The sequence below is a fragment of the Bacillus rossius genome, chromosome 8, assembly GCF_032445375.1.
Source record: "Bacillus rossius redtenbacheri isolate Brsri chromosome 8, Brsri_v3, whole genome shotgun sequence".
NCBI classification, from domain to species: Eukaryota; Metazoa; Arthropoda; class Insecta; order Phasmatodea; family Bacillidae; genus Bacillus; species Bacillus rossius.
Window position 1 is genome coordinate 67,419,655 of NC_086336.1, and position 25,198 is coordinate 67,444,852.

The following is a 25,198-nucleotide window of genomic DNA, read 5'->3' on the forward strand; positions in this document are numbered from 1 at the left end:
TACCAGAGGTGATGATGCTTGTCACCTGAAGTAGCACAATATAAAATTAAAATATACAAAATTATAATAGTCAGCCCACGAACACGAAACATTCTACGGTTGGAGCCGGGATGTTATAACTATTTAGCAGTTAAATGGGTAAGTTGGCAACGCTGCAGGCAAGCCGCGCCTCGCGTGCACAGCCTGGACTGCGGAGAACGCGGCAGTGCTACCAACAGTCGACGGTGGTGGACGCGCGCTATAAATAAGCAAAGAAACCAATCCAGTTTGGTGTCCGGAGTCGCAGTCGGCGGAGGAATGGGCCGGCATTCCGGACCGCACGACGCACTGCGCATGCGCGGGCTGCTCCGCCTGTCCGGCGACCCCCTCTTCCCCATCCCCATCCCACCAACCGCCAGTAACCGTCACCGCGTAACCGAATTCTGTACTTATTTTTATATGTATGTATAATTGTTGAAACACTTGCTGTCCAACTATCCACTGCATCAAACTTTTTCCAGCAACGGTAAGAAATATGTATTGTAAAATTGTTCAAGTGTTTTATGTTTTTTTCTAAAATATTAGCTATATGTGATCGTGCAACAGCGCAGGGCCGTTGGAAGACGCTGTGTTTTGTATACACTTTTAAAGTGGTGAAATTAAAGTTAAAAAAATAGAAAGAAAAAAAGTCACCGCTGGCTGAGCGCAATACAACTCTCAGGACACGTGGAAACTGATTATCAGATGCTCACCCAGGAATTCTTACTCCGAAAAATAAAAAATAAATAAAAGGAACAGGTTATGGTCCATTATATTTGAGCGTTACAGATTTAAAGCGCACATATATCAGGGTCATTACAGAGCAAGGGAAACTTAGGCTTGCCATTTCGGAGCTCTCATAAATTAGGGCTGGCGTTCTGGAACAAACACAAAATTAGGGTTGCCGTATCATAAATTACGTTGTCTCTAAATGAGGGTTGCCATTTCGGAGCTGGCGTAAGTATGGGTTACGTCGCAGCGGACGTAAATCTGAGGCTGCCATCCCGGAGCGTACACAAATGAGGATTGCCACTTCGCAGTGTGAGATGAGGGTTGCCATTTTGGAACTCAAGAACGCGTGAAGCAAACTGCCAAATAATAAAGATTACCAAAACTCGTTTATATGCTATGCAAGACGCGAATACGCAGTGCAAGAATCAGTAAACTTAAACTTCATGGGTTTCGGGTTGCGTATCCGCATTTTATATTTGAAGTAAAGTTTTGTGAAATATTTAAATAATGCAGACAAACAATAAGTTACCTATATAAGACTAATATTTTATTTTAATTAAACGCCTCGCTTCTTAAAGCATCACATAATGAGAAAAAAAACTTGTTAATGTAATAAAATTATATATGTAAATAGTTTTAATTCATATCAGTTTTGAATTCGTTTTGTATTAAAATGCTATGTAGGCTACATTTGGTACATTTATTGTTTAAAGTCAGTTAATATTGTTGTTTTCTGTAGTTAATAGGCCTTGCAGGTTAAGTTTATGCTCTCGTGCATACCTGATTGTGAAGCGTGAATGTACTCGCGGATGCAATGAAACGGAGGATTCTCGGGCACGTCGATCTCCTTGGTTAGTCTCTGCTTCTGAAGCTCCCTTCTCCATGGCGTCCCTCGGGCCGTGCTGTTCTCCGCACTCAACTTCAGCTTCAAGTTATATCCAGATTGTGGTCAGGGAAGGACCGAATACAATTTTCTAATACAATTTTGGTACATTTTATTTGTGGTTCAAAAACGTCGTATTATCCATAGCAGAGGTTCCCATTTATTTATTTTTTTTCGGCCAGGGAACCCTATGATCGACTTTTCTTTTGGCAGAACCCCAAATTCTTCAAAGAAAGTTATTTGAAAGTCATTGTGCCTGCTTTGTGTGCAGGGGCAAAGCCAGGGGGGGGGGGGGGTTTAGGGGTTCAACCCCCCCCCCCCCCTAGCACCAAATCTTGAATTAATTTCTTATTCATCACTCAAACAAATTTCATATTTAAATTAATAAAATTTTTACCATTACAATATTTAATTTTAAGTACCGAAAACTACTAAAAGAGCATTATTTTACACCTTAAAATCAAAAATTTTCCCGGGGAAGGACCCCCGGACCCCCCGCTTTAATACGGAGGGGGGGGGGGGGGGCATGCTTCTTAACACCCCCCATTCACAAATTCTGGCTACGCCACTGTTTGTGTGACATTCGTTCTGACTCACGGAAACCCAGGGTTCCGCGGAACACCTTGTGGGAACCGCTCATAGATAGCACTGCAGTAAAATAATACTTAAGCAAGTTTGGTAAACTATGATAAGGGTTTAGTAGAAAATTAAAAAAAAAAAAATTCAGTGTTTTTTTTTGGGGGAAGAGGAGGAGGGGAAATGCTGCTATGTCCTCCCTCGCCTCTGGATCCTCAAATGGGTTTTATAAATGATAAATTAAAACCAATTCCGCCAAGTTCCAGGCATTAAATCTCACTACAATGGTGAAACTTCTTGCTCATTAGGTATATACAGAAATAAAGTTATTAGTATTTTTTTATAATCGAACAAACGATAATAATTGACAATATTAAAGATGCGGGTATAATCTAAAAAAAATTGGTTGTCTGTAAAGTCGGTTTACGGACGATAGTTTAACGTGACAAGGTCATAACAAAACATTGATGAAATGATTGCATACTTTATGAATAAAATTGAATCATTTTTATTTTAATAATAAAAGAATAAAACTTGAAATTATACTAGTAATCAGATTTTTAAAATGCAAGAATAATTAACCTTTATTGCCGAAATTGTTGTAATAAGCAATGAAAACCACATTAACTTTTCACTTCACTTTATAAATGTCGAGTGGAAGAGAGATAGATGCGGCGCAAGCGTACAATGGGCGTAACGGGACACAGCGTAACGAAACAATGTGTGTAACGGGACACTTTTTCGTGCGTGCAGCCGGCGTTCATCGATTTATTAGACGTCACTTCAAGAATGGAAAGGGCAGGCGCGGGGTCCGGGTGTGGAGCGCGTGTCACGTGACTGTCGCCGAGCGAGTTCAAGCAGTGTCGAAACAATGGACACCATTCGGCCCGACCGACTGTCCCGCATGCGTTCCTAACTCATTCATCCGGTTACGATGAAACCTTTTGCACACTTGACCTTCGAAACACTAGGAACGTCACTGCCTACACGAGATTTTGAGGAAAAAAAAAAAAAAACCATCCCCCTTTTTCATTCCTTAATGCATTGTGTTGGTGAGTATAAATTAAATCAAGCACAATTAATGTTAAAAAAACACGAGGAAACTTAGGCCTACTGCTTTATCCGATTTCAAAATGGCCGAATCCATCTTCCAGACCGCGCGAGGTTTCGGAAACCACCATGTCTGGCGAGTGAGGAACTGGACGGTACACAAGAAGCTTCTGTACTGATCTTGGCCAATCAAGGAAGGGACGTTGCGAACTAGTGCGCAGTGGGTGGAAGTTTCGAAACACCAGTCGAACATTTCCGCCAAATACTGTCACGATTTTATACGGACTTTTTTTTTTTTTAAATGCACTGCGAACTTCACTGTGACTTAACTTCACGGAAAGACGGACCTAGCTTCGAAATTTTTGAGGAACTTATTTTTTTGGGGAAAAGGATGATTGGGGGGGGGGGGGATGCAATAACTATACCTCACAGTTAAATGGGAGTCAGATATTTCGAAACGTAATAGCTTTTTAGTTTGACGTACGTATTAACTTTTTTTTGTAAATCCAGTTATTTTTTGTTAAAGGGGTTATGGAAAAAAAAAGGGGGGGGGGGAGCCTATACCACTGCTCTCACGCTCGCTAATACATTGTAAATCAGGCTCTAATCTGTCACTGATCTTGACAGTCGTCGAGCATTTCGCACTCAATAGAGCGATCTGTAGACCGGAAAAATTCGCGGGTTATTTCGCGATAAGCTAGAATTCAAATAGTTATACCTCATTGCTGCCTCTGCTATTGGCTCACAACTCACCTGGATGACTCTGGGCCAATGAGATAAACTCAACTAAAGCAGCATCAAATCACAGACTGCTACGTTGGGACGTCTCACAAGACAGCAGCCAATGAGTGGGTGACATTTGAATGAGTGTACGTAGAACTATGGAGTTCATGCTAGAGGTCATTGAACCCGCGAATTTTTTCAGGTCCCCAGGGATCTGCGTGCCTCACCCCACTCCGACGAGGTGAAAGAGCGGACAGGATCCCCCCACCATGTGTCGGCTCCGCCAAGAGCAAGCGCCATGTGGATTCTCGCGGCACACACAGCGGCGAACTGCCCCGTACTGGACGGGACTTTACGTATCTTGGAGCTGAAGTAACTACCCCGTATCTTGAGCTGAAGGAATAACCCCTTATTTACGGCTAAAGGAATTATTATGGAGATGAAGGAATCACATCTTATAGCGGTGCTGAAGGAATTACTCATCCCTAGGGCCATGCATATTTCGCGAAACGATTCCGAGACTAAGCTGAAAGCCAAAACACTGTAGCATCGTCTGTGTTTCGTGATTGGGTGGGTTTCTGTCAGGTGCATGTCTACTGTTGGAACACCAATCACACTAATTCAGCGCGGAAACCAAAGCTTCCTGAGTGGCTCGGTCAAATGAGGCAACGGCTTCTCTCGCAGACGGCCGCCAATCACAAGGAAGAAACCGCTTGTGCGCAGGGCCGCAACTAGAGTCTCTGGCACCCGGGGCATGAAGCCGGGTTTATAGAAAACGCAAGAACGCAGAAACGCAAGAACGCAGGACGCGACAACCGCAAGAAATTCACAGTCGTTTATAAAAAACGCAAGGACGCCGGCCATCGCCAACGTCAAAAATTAAAATTTCAGGATTAAGTCATGATTATTTTTAAAATCTTTGTTGTACTTAGCGTACAGGTAGGGAAAATTTTGGATAAGCTGAACAAGAAATTCATCAGCTTCCTCCATTGCGCTGTATTCACTTGAAGAATGCCAGCCCAAAACATAAATAAACACAAGCGTAGCGATTAATTACAATCGCAGAGCCTTTTATATGCATTACATAACAGTTTCAGTTTCCACATACTAAGCAACCAGTATAGAAGGCCGAAACGCAAGAAGTAGAAAGTTGAACAACTTCTGCGTTGCGTTCTTGCGTGTCTTGCGTTTTTTATAAACGTGCTGGTAGAAGAGTTAAGGTTGGACTTTTACCGTAGTTGCGTTTCTTGCGTTTCTGCGTTTTCTATAAACCCGGCCTGAATGGATTCATGCGCCCCCCCCCCCCCCTCTTTTTTGCACATACCACACCAATAAATCGGGGGGTCCGGGGGCCCTCTCACGGAAAAATGGTGCTATTTAAGCATTTTCCATACCTACATGTAACAGTTTCTGTGCTACTGTACCTTCCATGCATGAACTCACTATGTCCATAAAGTAGTCCGTATAATCACTAGACTTGTTCATTAAATATATGTTGAGACGTTATATTGTAAATCAGATTAGACATTCCTGGCATGCAAGTTAAAAAAACTTTTTACCAGTTACCAGTTGTAGTAGGAATTACAATGCAAGCCGGTGATTTTGGCGCCCCCACAGCTTTGCGCCCGGGGCGTATGGCCCGCTTGCCCCCCCCCCCCCCCCCTAGTTCCGGCCCTGCTCGTGCGGGTATACCTTGTTGCAGTCTAATAGGCGTTCACATGTTTTCGCGAAAATTGCCTGCCCTTACTCATCCCGTATCTTAAGAGCTGACGGAATCACACAGTATCCTTGAGCTGATGGAATCGCCCAAATAGTTAGATTGATCATCACCCATAATATGTTTGTGCTGAAGGAACTATCCTGTATCTTAGAGCTTACGGAATAATAATGTAATTTAGAGCTGACTGCACCATCCCGTATCTTGGCTCGGACGAATAAACACGAATATTAGAACTTATGGAATCACCCAGTGTCTTAAGAACTGACGGAATTATCCTGAATATTAAAGCTAACGGAATCATACTGTATCTAAGAGCTGATGGAATAAACCTGTAAGCTTGAGCTGACGTAATCACCTCATATCTTACAGGTGAAGGAAGTCCCCTGTATGTATGTATAATTGCAAACGGAACATCTTTCATCACATTATGTTTGGCAAGTATGCCTAATATTTATTAGTTGTTCATCATTTTTTTGGCTCCCTCAGTTTGCTGATCTAGCGAAACCAGATTTTGTCAACAAATATATGGCAGTCGAGCTTTTGTTTACACCAAGCAAAGAAAAAAATATATAATCACCACTGCAAAAATATTAACTTAAGTATGTCATTGCATAGAATTATTTAGAAAATATAAATTATTCCTAATTTTGAAGAAAATCATCCTACATAAATTACTTATAGTTATATTAGTTAAAAAAATATTTTATCCTAATTCAGATGAAAAAGTTACCACTTAAATTACTGGTTGAAAAAGCATTTCACAACCATATGTGGTCAGAAATAAAGGTACAAAGAATGGAAACCACTGAAGTTTTAGTTTATTTTGACTTCTCAGATTCTGCACCTAACTTACTACTGGATTCCAAGGTTCTTCCCACCAAGCGCCTCTGTCTCATCGGCTTCTTGTAAAACAGAAAACTTATATAATAAAAAAATTACCTTATTCCATCTTGTCCTAGATGAGACAATATTGCATATAGGATGGTGAAGTTGTGAATGGGACATCAACACTAATTTGTAAGTGGGTCATTGTAACACTGCAATGATGCATTAAGGTATCCACATCATGACTAAGCATAAGTAATGTTACCATTTATAACTCTTGATATTACTAAACAGCAATTTTCCAGCCATATTTTTTTTTTAAACACAAAACAAAAAGCTTAGCCACTTTATTTTATGGCGTAAACTTAATCATGCACATGCTGTAGGCCTACATTAAATATAAAGCCTTGTAAAATACTGAAATATTTTTTTTTTGATAAACATTCGAACTAATGGCCATCTCTTTTCATTCGACAGTGAGTCACAAATTGAGGGGTGTGGTTACTTCTGTTAGCAGCTGTTGCACTGTGGGTTAGCCTTATGATATAAAGAAAAATAATTAATAAAAAAATTAATTTTCAAATTATGTATATATTTTTGATGTAAGCTAGCTGTCTGACGAGACACTTCTCGACAGTACTGCCACACGCTAACTTGGTGCCACACCTCCAAGGCCAACAATCTTTGTTTTTAAACAACTTTTAGCTCTAGTTCTGTTGTTTATACTTAAAATGTACGGCTTGTTCCTAAGGCCTATCCAGTGATCTAATAGTGTGAAAAGTGTAATTTTTATATTTAAGTATTCATTATTTATATTTTAATGTTTTGTACTTTATGAATTTAATACTATGCTGTATACATCAGAGACTCAACAAATCAGTGCACTTAATTTTGGCCTGGAAGCACAATTTTGGACAAATAAAAAACCAAATGTGAAATTTGGCTGATATTTTCCCAATAGTTCTGGCTGGAAATAAAGACTCAACTCTATCCCCATACTCACAAAGCATTAGCAAGACAAATTTTAATATAACCTATCTAAAGATTCCTCTTTTATCCACACAACATTCTAAATATATATATTCTTTATTTGAAAATTATTGATCTACAAAATAGAAAAATATTAGCTCACCAATTTCAGGAAAAACCTAATAACTTTTGGCTTAACACGGGTTGTTACATTTAAAGAAAATCTTAAAAACCAACATAATATAAATTTAGATATGTAATTGTTTTTAATAAATCACTACTTAATGAATAAATGACCTCATGCAAAAGCTCAAAACCAGTTTATAGTATTTTTCCCGAAGTCCTAAATTTTTTTTTGGGGTTATTTATTTTAATTGTTAATATCATAAAAATCCATAACATCTTTTCAAGCTTTTAATATTTATAAAAAGTTTTGAGTTGTAACTGCCGGGCAGAAATAACTAAATAAATCACAAACCAGTTCACTCTACCTGTTTGTTGTGCATCTCCGCACACTGTGATCGTGGAAGAGTGAATAAGATGCAGTGCATATTACCAGTGGCGTAGCCAGGATTTGCGTATGGGGGGTGTTAAGAAGCATGCAACCCCCCCCCCCCCCCCCCCGGCCCGTATTAAAGCGGGGGGTCCGGGGGTCCTCCCCCGGGAAAATTTGGATTTTAAGGTGTATAATAGTGCTATTTTAGCGGTTTTCGGTACTTAAATTTAAATATTGTAATGGTAAAATTTTTATTAAATTTAATATGAAATTTGTTTGAGTGATTAATAAGAAATTAATTAAATATTTGGTGCTAAGGGGGGGGTTTGAACCCCTAAAACCCCCCCCTGGCTACGCCCCTGCATATTACTGCAAGTGCATGACTATGACGAACAGCACACAAGGGGAGACAACACACAAGTAAACACACACGCTGATGATCAAGATGGCTCAACTTGCATCCTGCATCAGCATTTGCTTTCAGAACTTAAGTCACCGCAGCTTATTTGGAAGTCAAGTACTTCTAAGTTAGTGTTTATCTTGAAATTATTCCAGAGATCGTTCGCTCAGCCAATATGGTCTCATGCCTAGTTAGTCTATTAGATGAATCTGTGGATAGGATACATAATAAGGAAACTGTGAAATAAACTCAACACAATTTACTGTTTTAGCTTTGTTTATTTTAACAGTTTTTTTCTCCATATTTTTATTCTGTTATATGGTGTTGCAAAGAATAAATAATAATACGTAGGTACTTACTGGTATTCATTTTTAATAGTTTTGATGACATACCCACATCAAAACAAATTAAAATCATTATAGCAATGTCATTAATAACTATTTATGAACATAAAGAGTAAAACAATAAAAAATACAAAAAATCAACAACCTGGTATTCAATGCAATCAAAAACACCCTGCAGGAAAAAAGACTAACAATGTAGCACTTATTTCCACTAAGGAATAAGCATTACAGACTCTTTGGCAGCATGAAAAAATATGTTAGCTGTACCCCTTGCTCGCCACAAAACAGTGTGGCAAACATAGATAAAATCTAGATAATGTACAACAAAGTATAACAACCACTCAACAAGTTTGGCACACTTTTCCTCCTCAAACTCTTATAAAAATGTCAAAGACATTTTTTTTTTACAAACAACCACACTGTTAGTATTTGGGTAGTTAGATAATCCTAAAGCAATAAATCATCTACTCACACTTTTTTTTATCCAATTTAAAATTACAAAATTTAGAGTAATTATAATAATGACTCACTATTAACAGACACCTATAACACACATTCTTCTATTGCTGTAGTTGCTTTTTAGAATCGAGACTCCCTCAAGTTTTACATTATGATATTATCACTACTATGCTGAAATTTTTTGAATACTTGAGATTTAACAATCTTAAACAAGAGTATCTACACAGACTGCACTACAAGTCTTAAACACGCTGCCCGATTGTGAAAACATCAGAAAGGTTTGTGCCAAAGCTTCGTGCGCATCAGTTTCGACACACATTACGCAACTTCCAATCAATAACGCCCACAATGTCAGTAATGGCCACAATCTGAAAAACCAAATTAAAACGTGGCACACCAGTTTACAAGCCCCCTACACCGGCCACCGTGAAGGCACCCCTCTCGACAACAGCTGTCGCAAGCAAGCGGTGTGTCTTTAGCTCCCCACCCACGCCACAATCAGTCTCGCCAACCCGCTATACTTACACCTAACACCAATAAATAATAATAAATATGCACCCCCTGATGTACAGCACCGCCCAGCGGACACCAGCGCTACGAAGCCAGCAGAGAAGGCAACGGGAAGCCATGCACAGTGTACAACGACTGCAACCGGGCCTGCGACGTTCTAGTAAAGAACAAAAGGTCAGAATGTTGCACCATTCGCATAACCGACTAATGTAGTCGTACCATCACGAAGTATGTCCTCCAGAAACAAACTGAATCCCGAAAAGCCTATAGTGACCACAATGTAAAAAATAAAAATAAAAATAATAATAATAAAAAAATAAACAAGGTTGCTGAAGACTCGGAACAATGGCTTTCCCACAGTCACGGCAGCCAATACTAAGTCTGGAAAGTTTTTTCAGTACAAGAAAGAAGAAAAAAAATAGAAGTAAAAAAACAAACATCATCCCTCATACCTCTCAAACCCATACAAAAATTACAGCACCAAAATTTTTGAGGACAGTCATTTAGCCAGTTTAAATTTACAGTGTCACATATGTATACCATTAAACGTCACATTTTTACGCATTAAAACATACAGGTAATGATATTATCCCTTGCGTTGTTCAGCCAATAATGCCACCATTATTAATGTACAAGGAAACTTATCAAAATTTAAAATTAACTCAAAATATGTACACTAATCAGCATACAGGTTCCTAACAGAAATTAAGAAACTCCTTTTCGACAATCATTACTCTACGTTTTCAAATGTGTTTCCTCAGAATTACATGGCCTACTGGCAATCAAAACCAATCAAACTCATTAGTATATCTTTGGCACAAAACTTTCGTGGTCGCCCAAGTGTCACTCTTCGACACAAGTCCTGAGCATGACGGGAGTGTGTACGCTAAAAAAAAACACATGAAGTATTCTATACAGTAAGTTGATTGTTTGTTTTGTTTATGAGGAAGAGCTTTTATATCACTGGAGAGACATAGTTGAAAAAATATACATGATTTATATATTATATATATGTATATATGTTACTGTACAACAGTAAACCCCATCACCTGCCCAACTATTTGGCTAATGAACAACTATATTATTAGTTATGTATAATGTGAGTAACCTACAAGTACAGTCTGTAAATGTATAATACAACCACTCAATCTAATATATATAATCAATCTTCATATAACACATATACAAGTAAGCAACAACCTAAATATACTCACACATTTTCATTTTAATTTTCCCAACCCTTACCATTATTAAAGCTAGGAAATTTGGAACCCGATACTTATTTCTGTTAAACCTAAAAATTGTTCCAAAAATAAAACTGTACAGAACGGATTAGAAGTAAAAACTACAAAAATGCACAAAACAAATAATTCACACAAAGCTTTGTACACATTAAAACCAAAGCAATTCTAACCATGATGAAAAGCAAAATAACTGCATGCTTCTCAAGTCAGATCTACTGATCGGAAATGAAAAACAACCGTGCGTCCCGTTAGTTGCACGCACAGGCTCTGTGCACAAACACACCAAGAGTTTCCTTAGAGCACCTGCCGATCACGCGCTTCCATGTTCGAAACTCTCAACTATAAATGGGTAATCACCAAAGCATCTGTGAAACCAACAAGTATGTCACTCAACTAAGGAATGGAACTTTCACGATGATGGAAAAACTACATGCTAGACTTCTCACACAGCCAAAAACAGCTCTTATCAAATGCTGCAACTCAAAAAAAACTCTGAACGGACATACGCAAAACTAGGGTAGGAGACTGCACAAAATGGAGAGCGCGACAGCTTAGAGCTCGCGCGGACGTCTCCCACCACAATACGCACCAGCTCGCACTCCGTCCGTGCATCGCGCACACGAACGACGTTAGTCGGGCAGCGAAGCACGAGCTGGCTTCCGCTGATTCAGGTTATCGAGAGCTACTCTCAGCTTCCGTCCAAGCTCCTCCTGCTGATGGTATTTAAAACCGATTCTTGTTCATCCCTTTACGCTACATCAAAAATACTAAATTTAACATTAAAACTACATACATTAAAGCGAAATTGCGTCGAAAATTTCGGGACATGAATTTACATTACATTTATATTTCTTTTGGGAGAGAAAGTAGTAAGGCAAAATGGTGATTGTTTTCATAGTAAAATAGCTATTTCAGCACATCATGTGCCTAAGGAATACATACTTCCTAGATCGTCACATCACCGAGCTGTAAGGTCAAACGTAGGTACATCTGTCGCAGGTATACAACTTGTCAGGGGGGCAAATCTACGACTACCCCGAAACAGTCCTCTCTCCCACTGCCACAAGAACATCAACTCAGAACGACAACATTGAAAACGCACATCTGTTGTTGCTCTTACTTTTGTGTTTGTAAATTATGTTTTTTTTTTTTTTTGCTGGGAGTGTATACAGTTTTTAAATAGTTCGCCACAATATGTTTTTTTTTATATTCCTTATAACACAACATTATGGGAATTCATTTAGGATACTGTGCACACACAAACTGACACAATTTAAATATGCTAGCACCAGCTTTTTATTTAATTTTCCTAGAACTGTTTTAACAGGTGGGCTGTTTATTTTATCACTCAAGTGCAGGCTCCAAGACGGCTTATGTGACGTCCCAAGGCCCGATTGTCCTGAAAGCAATGAAAGAAAGGCTGCGCAAAAGAGCTCTATATGACGGTCATAATAATACATTGAAGGGCCGGTCAAGTAATTAAAATCCTGGTCTGGCAATTCTGGTTTTGGTTTACTGTAGTTTCTCAAAATCACTCCAGGCCAACTCTGAAATGGTTCCTCGGCTAATTCCTTCCCTCGATCCTTGTTCTGCGCAGTGCTGTTATCTCTGTGCCCTCGCTGTTGACCAGATTAAAAAAAAAAAATATTTTCATATGCAGAGTATCATTTTTCTAGAGCAGACAGAAAAGTCGGAATACTGTATTTCAAGAATTAATATGGTGCTTCATTATTCAGAAATTTTGAAGTTGCTTATAAGTTACTACTTGCTGTGTGTGAGTTTGTGTTTGTATGTGTACAAACACACGAGCGCAATGCCTTAGCGATTACGTCACTGAGAAACCTTTAAAATGTGCCTGTTTTTTTAAAAAATTAATATTAAAAAATTTACCCTTGCATGTTAAATTATATGTGGGAATTAGAGCCATTGCTTTACTTATGTGAACGATGCACAATCATGACTTCACTGTATAGTGAGCCTGTGTTTGCCGAGACTGTACACAGTGATGCAGGGAGTCGTCGTTAAGGATATACAAGTTAAATTAAATGCTTTTTAAAACAGGATTTTTTGAACTATTCACAACAAAAGTGTTTAAATCAGTTTAATGTAGACGCATGTCAAGGGAAGGAAATTGATGTCTATGCTTTATGGAGATCCTCACACTTCTCTAATGAGCACTGTAAGAGAAGGCAGTAAATATCCCTCCACACGCAAGTACACTGCTACAGGTTTGTCCCACACCTACCAGTTTCTTTGCAGCCTGCTTGCAGCTAGTCGCTATGGACTCTGACAGGAATAACTACCTTGCAATTCAAGATGCCGTACTTACGTTAAACTACCCAAGATATTTGAAACTTGGTGATATCCGACTCCATAACGTAGCTACCACAGAGCTTTAATCTCACAACGATGACATACACAGTTCTACGAACACACAACAACTAGGGACAAGATTGTGAGGTAAATAGAGATAAAACTGAAATAGCACCGCGAAGCATGTCCACACAACATAACACCAATATGCAAGTTAATACACCATTTAGCACCAACATTTAACAAAAAATATCCAATCAACCGGCAGTTTGACAGCAATTAACTGTAATTACAAAAATTGTTATCTTTTACTATGGTTAAATTGATTGAATGTAATTTATTTAGCACAAATGTTTACCAAAATGTACAAACTATGGATTGGAAAAAAAATTGATATTACATTAATGATGACTTATTTTTCAAACAAAAACTTGCAGATTAATTTTTATTTCTCTGAGAAGTTTTGTTCAAGATATGCTTATTACTAATGGTTTTATTGTATAAGTGCATCATGTGTTATTCAAAATGTGACTATTTTATGAAATAAATATTCAGAAATATATTAATTTTCGTATTTGCTGAATTATAAAATATTTTTTATGAATAAGGACAATGTATAAAAATTAAAACATTAGCACAAAAATACCCAGTTTTAAAAACCTAAATTGGTCTAAAAATAAAACCAAAAAATGTTGTCTCTAGCTGTACCACGTCACGCCTCCGACTGGAACTCCAGCAAGAACCAGTCACCCGGTGATGTGTTTGTTCACAGGCCTGTGCTCGCGTCGACACGCCACAACCGTGCTGATCTCTGCGCCACTGCTATCCAAGTACGACGTCCTCGCGCTCTACCGAGTTACCAGTCCCACAGGGTCACGCCAAACCAACCAAACAATTACTACATACATAAAATAATGCATGCGAGCACCAATGAGAATTTATAAAAAATAATACAGATCGTATTTTGTATTTCAATCAGTAAAGTCAAGTTTGCAAGGTTTTAGTTTACAATTTGCGTAAATGGAAACAACACTTCGAAAGAGCAAGTTTCTATTCAGTTTTACATGCAACTACTGCTTGTCTCAATAAATTACAGCAAAGGCCACAAAGTTAATTAATGCTCGTATAGTACACAGTTTAGTGAAGTTGTGAAATCAAAAACAAAAAATAGATGGCTACAAAATAACATGGGAACTATACATTCAACATGCAGCAAATCAATCAAGCAACAAGAATTAAATTTTATAGAAAAATATATTACTACATCATAACACATTGCTTGTAGAATCTGAACATTCTATTTACTTGTATAAGCTATGTGAGTCCCTTCTTAAAATCTATCAAGAGTTTGAATTATTGCTTGTGTTATACATGCGTCGAAAGTCACACTTGCAATTTACAAAGGAAACTGCAAGTAAAATTTGTTTACAAAAAGCCTTCTAGCTAAAATCACGAACACATTTAAGACTGGTACTCATGCTGTTCGTGTTGACTAGGTCATGACTAAAAGGTTCTTGACTGCTCCTCATGACATCAAAGGACTTTATTGAAATTGTTGAACTTTTGTTCAAAAAACAACTACAAGAATGTTTGTGTCAGCATGACTTAAAAACACAGAAGTTGTGCAGCTTAAGAAAACCTCTGTCAGCAGTTATTGTAGAGGTGATACAACACAGAGACAGCATGACATCACAAACACTGCACCATTGGTCTTCAAGTTCGACAATTAAAAGTTGTATCTATCGCCTTCAAATTAACACGTAATACGTTCATTTTCTTTTTAGGGAGTTGTGATTATGTGTATATACCATATTAACCTGACAATAATGTGACCCCCAAACTTTTTGATTACGAGTTTATGGAAACTACTTTATGGGGTAAAAATAATAATTCAAACGCATAGAAGTCAAAAATTATTTTAATGAGTAAATTTAAAAAATATTTATTTCAGCTTTTCTGGTGTCACTTTAATGAGTAGAATAATTTACATGGCCTTTTATGAAACAACACGTGGCAATTAGAAGGAAACATAAGAGTTTTATGGCTCTCGTTGAGAAGCCACTCGTCATAATTCTGCGATACATGGGAATATGGTGGTCCCCTGGCAGAGAGAGATGTGCCGTGACAGACTTCCCCTGGAGTTATCCTGTTTGTCCGTCACACCTGCTGATGCCCGACATCATATCACTAGAGCAATATTTCGTTTCAAAGCCGTCTTGAGGACATTGTCAAATGTTTGCAGCCACAAAAAGCCAGTATTTTTAAGTTATAGTTAGAGACCCGTAAATTTCGCGAGTTCATTTCGTGTTATGCTAAAATTCAAATAATTATACCTTAGTTTTGCTAATGTCATTGGTTCACTGTTAATCTGGAGGACTGATGGCCAATTAGAGACCCTCACTCATAGAAGTGTCGAATCACAGGCCACCCAGTCGAGACGACTCACAGGTCAGCAGCCAATGAACAGTCGGCATTTGCCCGAATGTGTAGAGGATGTTGGAGTCTATCCTGGAGGTCATTTAACCCGCGAATTTTACGGGTCTCTAGTTATAGTTGAAGCTTTTTGTGTTTAAATTAATTTTTCTCATGATGATAACTTGAATAAAATCTGTTATCCCTAACATTATCATTAGTTATCATAATTAAAAAATCCTGTTCCATCTGTTGATTCAGCACACACATATTCTGATATCATTCAATAAACCTTTTCATTTCATTTGCAGCATTTGGGATAGGTGTGAAAAGATATACCAAACACGATACTAGAGATGGTCAATTAAATATTTTATAATTAAATTTGAATTTATTCTTTAAAAAAATAATAAAATGAATGAAAACAAATCTATTTATTTACTATCCAAGTTAATAATTTTTTGGGAATAGTGGAATTAATATGTGGTGGCAATATGAGGGGAAAAGGGGAAAGGAAGCCTCTAAGATGAATTCTTGCCCTGGGTGGAAACTAGTCTATTTACGTCCCTGAATCCCACTGATATGAAGGTTCAAAGGTTACCCAACATCATAGGAACTGAACACAAGCTTCGTAATGTCCCAAAGATCTACTGCAAAGATTTCGATAAAAGCTACAAAACAAGTCAGTTCATATGGCTAGATTATGCCAACACAACAACAAAGCTAACGACATCACCAAGACGCAAGACGTAATGTAATAGAGGCCAAATGCTAGTGTGGTATTTATATTAATTATATCCACAGAATGTGAAAGGAACACTTATCCACCCTGTCTCTGAACCGAAGACGATCACACGTAAATTGCCCACAATTGTTACAGAGCCATAAAAAAACTTTATTTTTATAAAAAATAGCATGTCTGAATTTACTGCGAGACAACAACAAAAAACACGCATTGTTTACACCTATACATTGATAAACGCATAAAAAAATAGTTGCTTTAAATTTCCAGTTACTAGTTTTCACATCATTAAAAAGCATCCTATGGGATGTTATGAAGAAAAAACTGTCATATTTAACCTGAGTGCGTTTGCAACTGGATTGTCTGGATTGTCAAAACGAACAGCCAAGTACACAGCACAGAAAACAACAAAGTGGATGACAAATGTGGAAGAGAACCAAATTTCCACAAATTTACATTGGAGAAAAAAAAAAAAACCTTGCAAGAAAACACTAGACATTATAAAAAAAAACACTTTACAGCTGTCCTTTCGTTTGAAACGAACTGTCATGTTAGTGGCAACTGAATACTTTGAAACAAATAAATACTGAAAACGCACACATTCTAATGCTAAAATCACTATCCTGTATAATAAAACACTGGCTACCTGATCTCTCAACACATGAGTCAAAACAGCTATCAGGATCTATAAAAGTAAAAAGTCACATGTACTGACGAGATATCGTCAGACATTAGTAAAAGTTGAAAACTTGGGATTTGTGTACAACTGCATTCTACCTGGCATGCAACATACTGTAACGAGAAGTATGCAAGTTAGCCACTCTTACCTCAAAACATAAAAATTTCTCTTGCAAATAGCCTAACAATCTGGGTAATCAATCAGTCAACCACCTAAATTAGAGGGACGAATCTATACCAAATATTGCACCTCTCAAAAATAACATTTACACACAACACAGAATACAAAAAAAAAAAAAAAAAAAAAAAAAAAACTGTTCTAATAGCAAATGTAAAATACTAAAATGCCCTTGCATACTCCTCGGAACAACGGTGAAAAATGTTACACTCAGGCCCTTTCAAAAATATTTCCCTGGAAGCATTATTTCATTCCAGACATTTAAATTAAATACTAAATAAATCTATTACTCTTAAAAATTGTATCATAACAATTCGATAAATTGTTTTCAAACATACGCGTATTTCACCAAAAAAACAAGCCTATCGAAAACAATGCACTACCGCCTACGAAACTGCACTAGCGAGAGTTGAACGTCCGCTCCGGAAGGAAATCCTACCTCCTGGCGCGGGTCGCCCGCTCCTCGCTCCTGGCGTGTCGAGCCAACACTGCCTCGCTCACAGAGGATCGTTTCGACGCCACTTTACAGACTTTAGCACCGGCCGCGACCACAACGTCGTTGTTGTTGTTGTTGATGTTGTTGGCGGAGGAGGCGGAGCGTCTCCGGCGGTCCGCCGTGCCGCTCCTCTTGTGGGGCGCGCGCCTGCCGGCCCCCTTCCTGCGCCCGCGCGGCGCGGGGCGCTTGGCGGGAGGGGCGGCGCCGGCGCGGGAGGGCGGCCGCTTGCGCGTCGCGATGCCCGCCAGGTTGAGCAGGGCGTCCGCGCCCTCCGCTATCTTGCGCTGCTCCTCCGAGTCCGCGGCGCCCTTCTGCGCGGCCAGCAGGTTGGCGATGTTGGCGAGCAGGCAAACGGGCCGCGGCTCGCCGTCCCTGCGGGGCAGAGCAACCCCCCCTTCGCGAGCGGCTCCCGGGCACAACACTCCCTGACGACAGACGATAGTCCTTCCCATCCGCTGCAACATTCCCCACTCGTGAAGCAAAAATCATCTGCCTACTGGTTACCATATTGCTGCTGTTACTGCAAAAGGTCGTATGTCAAAAATTGGCATTTATAAATTTTTGGCTGTCTATGTATTTCAGAAGGCAACCTACGTTGTGGGAAAAAGTCGTTTGTCAATAACTGTAAAAAAGCATAATTCTAAGAATACTACCAAAATTTCATAACATAATTCGATAACCCTGATGAATGAAACAGTTTTTTTTTATCTCCTGGAAAGTGAGAAATTTTGACATACGACCTTTTGCAGTAACATCGACGATATGTATTCACTTATGGGTCACATATTTTATGCTGATTTTTAGTTTGAAAAAATTAAGTCTGACACTTATATGTGTTTTTCACTTTGGGCTAAAAAAAAATAATAATATTGCACTGTGCGGTTGAGTAAATGTGTTAATAGCTAACCTATGTTTGTTTTCATTGAATATAAATCCAAGAGTAAATATAAGTTGTTTAGTCAAAATATCTCGGCAGTAGCGTGAAGCTTCGTGAGCAATGCCATGTCCGCGCCATGCTGCGCTGCTGCGAGGGCGAGGAGAGGAGAGGAAAGTCTAAAAATAAATCAGCCAGAGAAAGAGAGCAAGTGCACGTGTGCGACAGTTCTCCCCCCCCCCCCCCCCCCTCATCGCTGTTAATGTCAGTGAACTGCACCCTACACAATTAACGTGTATATCTTTGAAGAGATGTTTATGATGCAACCTTACCCAAAAAATTATTGTTTTTCCACGAGATTTACCATGCTTTTAAATGAACATTCCGTGACATAATTGTGGCTATTGTGTTTTGAAGTGTACTTTTTATATTCCTCCAACCCCACACAAGTTTGCTGCTTGAGTGCTGAATTTTACAGAAGAAACTGACAAAGGATAGCTTTCCCCCTCTTCTTTCTCCACGGCAAAGGGAGAGGTAAAAATAATAAAATGCACCGAGATAAAAACAAGGGTATAAAAATACAGCAGTCTTCTCATATGTCTTTTTGTTAGGTAGTGCGGGGAATTATGGGGTCGTAAATATGAGGGGGGAAGCAGAAAAAAGAAAAAGAGAGAGAGAGAGAGAGAGAGAGAGAGAGAGAGAGAGATAGAGATAGAGAGAAGTGGGCCACCTCACAACCTCTCATAGCAAACAGACAAAGAAGAACCAAGGGTCAACACCAGTGCTGTATTTCTTTTGCGACAGCTGAGGTATGGAACACTGACTTCACTTGTATCCATGGAACTCAAGTAAGACAGATATATGGGGCAACCCTTTGGCATGTAAATACGGTGAAAATGTTAAGATTTTTATGCCCAAAATTAAAGGTGCGACTCATACGCAGGTAAAACAAGTACATAGTTGAAGTCTGTACCTTTCTTACCCTTTGTGTCAAGGAATAACCACAAACCAGGGAGTCTCTTCCTCTGATTGGTCAGACATACCAAGAGAACTCTGTACTTTACTTTAAGAAACATTGGTTTACCCATCCCCAAGAGAAATGGGTTCATTTATCAACATTTCAGTGCAACGTACTTTACAAAAAATTGAAGCTCAGCAAAGCTTTGGTACAGTTTCTGAAGGAAAAAAAGAAAATTTTACTTCAAATTCCAAAATGCTTCAAAAACAAATCAAACTTTTTGACGATTACAGAACGACACACAGGACGTTGAGACAAGTGATGCTCAAAGCGCAGGGCAGAATGGACAACACAAGTCCGGCAGAGGGCCTTCCCCGGCGCAATGGTCACTCACTCTCTGTCCGAGTCATCCCCGTAGCCTTCGTCCCGGGAAGAACATGCGTAGGACACGTGGGGGTTCAGTGGGGTCGAAGTGGCAGCGCTGTAGGTGTGGTCCTCGCTGGGCGACGTGGTGATGACTGGGATCATGGTCCCGCTGGTGCCGTCCTACGCAGAGCAGAAAAAAAAAACTTAGATTATTCACTTCCCCCTTTAAAAATGTATTCTTGTTTATGCTAGTGTTCCAAGAGGCAGCTTTCCTTTACATTTCACTACATTTGCCCTGTCATAAAACCCTAATTCTAACTTCTTTACAATATCTTTAATGTATGGTCACATTTCTCACCATGTTTAGTTCTGAACTACGCATAAAGTAACCAAACCTGTGATGCTAGTTGTACTTTGCAGTAGTTTGACCACTATTCATTTTATACAACAATTTTGCGTGCCTATAACAGTTGTTTTACAGTAAAACCTCGTTTATCCTACCTCGGTGATCCGGACCTCCAGATGACCTGGATCAGATTACTATAGGAATTTTATTTAATATTCTCACAAAAAAATATTTAACTTCACATCAGACCTGAAATTTTGCATCACAACCGAAGCTTCATAGTACAGTTTTTACTAACAAAATCAGTTATTTTTAAGATGGAAGGAGAAATATTTATGGCAAAATCAGCAGCTTTTATTTGCCAGAAAGGTAGTTTAATTCTTCATAATTAATTCATAAATATTATTAACAACTTTGGTTTGTACTGCTGACAGCCAAGCAGAACCTCCGTCGGTCCGGAAGCTGCCCACGGCACTCACCTGGGACAGTTTGGAAGCCCTGTTGCTCTTCTTTCTCAGGTCCAGCAGACACGGGGGTTCACAACACACGTCCGGGTCCGGTTTCACGAACGAGTGAACTGCAGCAGGACGTTTCCATCAACCAACACACACAGCAGCAGCAGCAGCAGCAGAGAGAGAGATTACAAACACGCCAGTCATGATCTCTTTGACACTGTTTCTATCATTTTCTAGTTTTTATTTTACATTTTGTTTATATTTGTGGTTCTGTCAGTCTAATAGTCAGAGTAATCACAATTGCAGAGATGCATTTCACGAAAATAGCTTTGAAGCTATAACACGCAATGATATATAATCTTTTAAAATTCTTTCAATACATCCACAATTTACTCAATGCGACCAATTCCTTTTCAACGAATCTCTATTTAGCTTCACTCCGACAAATTTCTGAACATGCCAGAATGCATTTTTTAAATTAGATCTTGATGTCAGTTTTCTGAATAAAAAAAAAAACTTTCATCAAAAGCATAATATTTTCCATTCTTTACTGCGAGTTTGCTTAAAAAGTCTAAAAACACAAATGTAAGGATATAGTCTGAAATGCCACATTCTGGTAGTACACCTCTGATGATTGTAAACATGATTGCATGAAATGAAGCAACTGCACTGCTACACGCGATGGAACCGTGGAGCGAGACTGACCTCGGTCGAGGGCGACGACGCGGCGGCCGTGCTTGAGCGCCAGCATCGCGGCCGCCGCGTCCACGTCGTCCTGGGAGTCGGGGTCGTCGGGCTCCCCCGGGGCCCCCGGCCGGCCCCCGGCCCTCAGCGCCGCCGGGCCGCCGCGGCGGGACAGCAGCGCCGAGCTGCGAGACGGATCACATCCCACCACTTCCTTGTCGCCGAGGTCCGTCTCATGCACTTGTCAAAGTAAATTTAATTTTGGTTTCGCTAAAAAAATGCTTGTTTCAAAAAGGTTAAATTTTGTAACTGAATTATTATTTCTCATAATGACGTTTAAATGTTTAACGTTTCCCTTAATATAACAATTTAATGGTGTATATTATTTATTTATCTCTTAAGATTTATTAATCAGATTTGATATCAACAGATAGTTTAAGAAAAAGTCTCACATGCTGTGTTAGTTACTTCATTTTATATTTATTAATATTCCTTTTGCACTTCTCCAGTAAGTATATTATGAAAGCTCTCTTGCAATTATTGTATCACACATTTCCTCACATATCCCGGCAACAGATACTTAATGGCTAATATCCAGTAGCGGTAAGGAAATCACAAAAGTATTCACAATTATAATTGTTTGTGTGACAAGGTGCAGCTTGCAAATAACATTTAGTAATACTATATGGTGATGAAATTTGCAATCAAACAACACGTGCAAAACAAGCTGTCATGGTAAATAAAAAAAAATTAGCAGTTACACAAAAAATAAAGAATAAGCATAATTTGTAAAAGAAAAGAAAGCCAGGTAATTTTGCTGACAAAAAAAAAATAAAAATAAAAATAACAACTCTGGAATTTTCTTGTACTGTATGTCTTCAGTCACATAAAATTTTTTAGTTTAGAAGTCACAAACTCTGAAGGCCCCTACGCACGATCAGTACAAACTGTCAGTTTGGACTTATCAGTTGGAACCGAACCCTCGGAACAGCAAGGATGGTGGACTGATCAGTTGGAACTGAACCCTCGGAACAGCAAGGATGGTGGACTGATCAGTTGGAACTGAACCCTCGGAACAGCAAGGATGGTGGACTGATCAGATGGAACTGAACCCTCGGAACAGCAAGGATGGTGGACTGATCAGTTGGAACTGAACCCTCGGAACAGCAAGGATGGTGGACTGATCAGTTGGAACCGAACCCTCGGAACAGCAAGGATGGTGGACTGATCAGTTGGAACCGAACCCTCGGAACAGCAAGGATGGTGGACTGATCAGATGGAACCGAACCCTCGGAACAGCAAGGATGGTGGACTGATCAGATGGAACTGATGGCTGTCTATCAAGTCTCGAGAACCCTCAGTACGAACTGCCGTGTGGGAACCGCGTCTCGCCGGTCCAAACAATCAGCTGTGTCGTGGCAGACATCTTTGTTTAAACTCATTGGTTACTTTGCTGTTTCCCCACCCCCCTTTTTTTCTAACCAAAAGTGCAACTGCAACTTCCAAAGTTTCTTCCATATTCTACGATGGAATGATTCATCCAGCAACTGCAACAGCAACCACCAGACTGATCGTGTGCGTGGAAGGCTTCAGTTCAGTCCGAACCGTCAGTTCGGGCTGAGCAGTCCGAACTAGGAACCATCTGATCATGTGTGGGAGGCCTAGGGCAACAATCTAACAATCCTCGTTTAACTATAAACTGCTAACTCCAACATGACTGAAATCCCAGAGTATTCAAATACTTGGATACAACTGAACACCATAAGCCAGAAGAATTCACACCCTACTAGTAGAAGTCTGCCAAGTTTTAACATTAATTGGGGTTCAAATTTTGACGTGACGTCTAGTAAATCGATGAACGCCAGATGCACGCATGAAAAAAAGTCCCGTTACGCACATTATACGCTTGCGCCGCATCTATCTCCTCTCTTCCACTCGATTGGAACAACCATCGATTTGACTTTTTCGAGGCACACTAAACTTGAAACACTCCCATTCGTTTCCTACTTTTCCTATCATCGTCCTATCCTTAACAGACTAACACAGATTGGAAGAAGTTAAATAGCAAACATGTATAAAAGTTATAGTTAAAATAATCTCTTCGTTAAAGTAATAAACATATTTGAATTAATGAGTGCAAATAAAAGTAAATTTATCAATTAAATTGTAGATTTCATTTCACTCCTTCTTTGTATCCATACAAAATAGTGATAATTCAATAAAAATTATTCAATTTTTCAGTAAACCGACTTTGCAGACAACCAATTTTTTCACCCCCCACATTAATATAATTTTAAACAAAATGTTGAACGAAGAGGAATGGAGAGCAATGGTCGAGCCCTGCCGCCCCACGTACCTCGGGATGAACTCCTTGACGCCCCCCAGTTCCGAGCTGGTGTAGGGGTGGTACGGAGCCTTCTGAAGGGCCTGCATGAGGTTGGGGCGGTACAGGCCGTCCACCATCCACAGAGAGCCCTTCCCCAAGTTCTGCAACACACAGCCAACTACTGCTACACAAGGCCAGACGCGTTCCCCCCCTGGCTTTCCTCCACGTCTCCGGCAGAAGGTGAGTTCCAGGCATTTATGGTAATTTTTGGAGTTGCAACGGCTGTGCATTCAAAACAGGAAATGCTAGTTTTGTTTTTAAACTAAATGTTAGTATAAAATAAATCACGAGACCAATTACTCAATCCACATAAAACAGTTTAATGTTTGCTTATATTTCTGAAGACCTTTCTGATAAATAATTCAAAATATTTTAATGAAACCAATTTTTTTTTAAAAAAACACAGGTATAACGTTGACAGTTACTGACAATATACAGCTCCAGAGAAACTTTTTCAGCCAACATAGCTGACGGCCCTTCATTCAACTGTTTTCATAATCATGGTAACCATAACTTTATTCTTTTTTTCTTCTCCTTTACCCCCCCCCCCCCCCCCTTTTTCACTTATTACATTGTCATTAGTTTGTTACTGTTACAAATTTTTTTTCTTGTTGCTGGGAAAACCATCATGTAGGCACATGACTGCGAAAAAACTTAGTAGAATATTCGCTGGGTGTTATTTCGGCAGCCAATCAGGACGATCTAGGCTGTGGGGTGATCTGACGCTCCAGAATGTCATGGAACTATGTTCGTATGTGTTAACCTCAGAAGGCTGACCTTGAAACTAGGAGTACTAATTTCAATATACGGTCATGTGTGTTGTGAGTAGTCAGTTGGCCCATGGGGCTACCTCCCTTTGTTTTCACCTTTGTAACGGAAGGTAGCTGCGTTGTTCAACAATTTGTTGCTAGATTGTCTTCCATCGCGGTTGTGCCGTCGGCAACTCTCTACATATTAAATAGTATGAGAAGGTGAGACGAATAACATAACGAGGGGTGATGCAGATTTTAACTTTCTTTTTTCTATGTTTTGGACAAAAATAAGTACATATTTGACCACAGGTGTGGGTGTGACCATGATTACCCCCAGACATGACTGTTTCAAATCCATCCATTACATATTCATAACAGGCACTAATGTACCTAACAGGTATATACTATGTTATAACGTTCCTTATTCTCACTAGTTGAGATGAGGTCATTAGAGATGATAATAGGTGACGAGATTCGAATGATGCACTGACAGAATGAATGTGTAAAGGCAACGGGAATACCCTGAGAAAAAAATCAACCCCACCGACACACAGCAACATCTGCCACGTTTTCCTCTCGCAAAAAGCTTACAAAATAACTTTCTAAGAA

The 25,198-nt window shown here is 39.4% G+C and overlaps 1 protein-coding gene and 1 long non-coding RNA gene across 3 annotated transcripts in view; one reads left to right on the top strand and one right to left on the bottom strand.

The window, feature by feature from the left end:
- The first annotated feature begins 278 nt into the window (after positions 1-278).
- LOC134535175 (uncharacterized) lies at positions 279-7,465 on the top strand. The gene is made up of 2 exons (XR_010075583.1): positions 279-505; positions 4,185-7,465. It is a non-coding gene; the product is annotated as an uncharacterized LOC134535175 (long non-coding RNA).
- Positions 7,466-12,084: 4,619 nt separating this feature from the next.
- Positions 12,085-25,198, bottom strand: part of LOC134535174 (forkhead box protein N3-like) — a 49,278-nt gene continuing 36,164 nt past the window's right edge. For both annotated transcript variants that reach the window (XM_063374186.1, XM_063374187.1), the window contains exons 6-10: positions 23,808-23,938; positions 21,473-21,636; positions 20,792-20,889; positions 19,995-20,146; positions 12,085-18,140 (exon numbers count right to left, since the gene is read on the bottom strand). In XM_063374186.1, the coding sequence (XP_063230256.1) occupies positions 17,708-18,140; positions 19,995-20,146; positions 20,792-20,889; positions 21,473-21,636; positions 23,808-23,938 (978 nt within the window). In that variant the 3' untranslated portion in view covers positions 12,085-17,707. The remainder of the gene's footprint in view (positions 18,141-19,994; positions 20,147-20,791; positions 20,890-21,472; positions 21,637-23,807; positions 23,939-25,198) is intronic.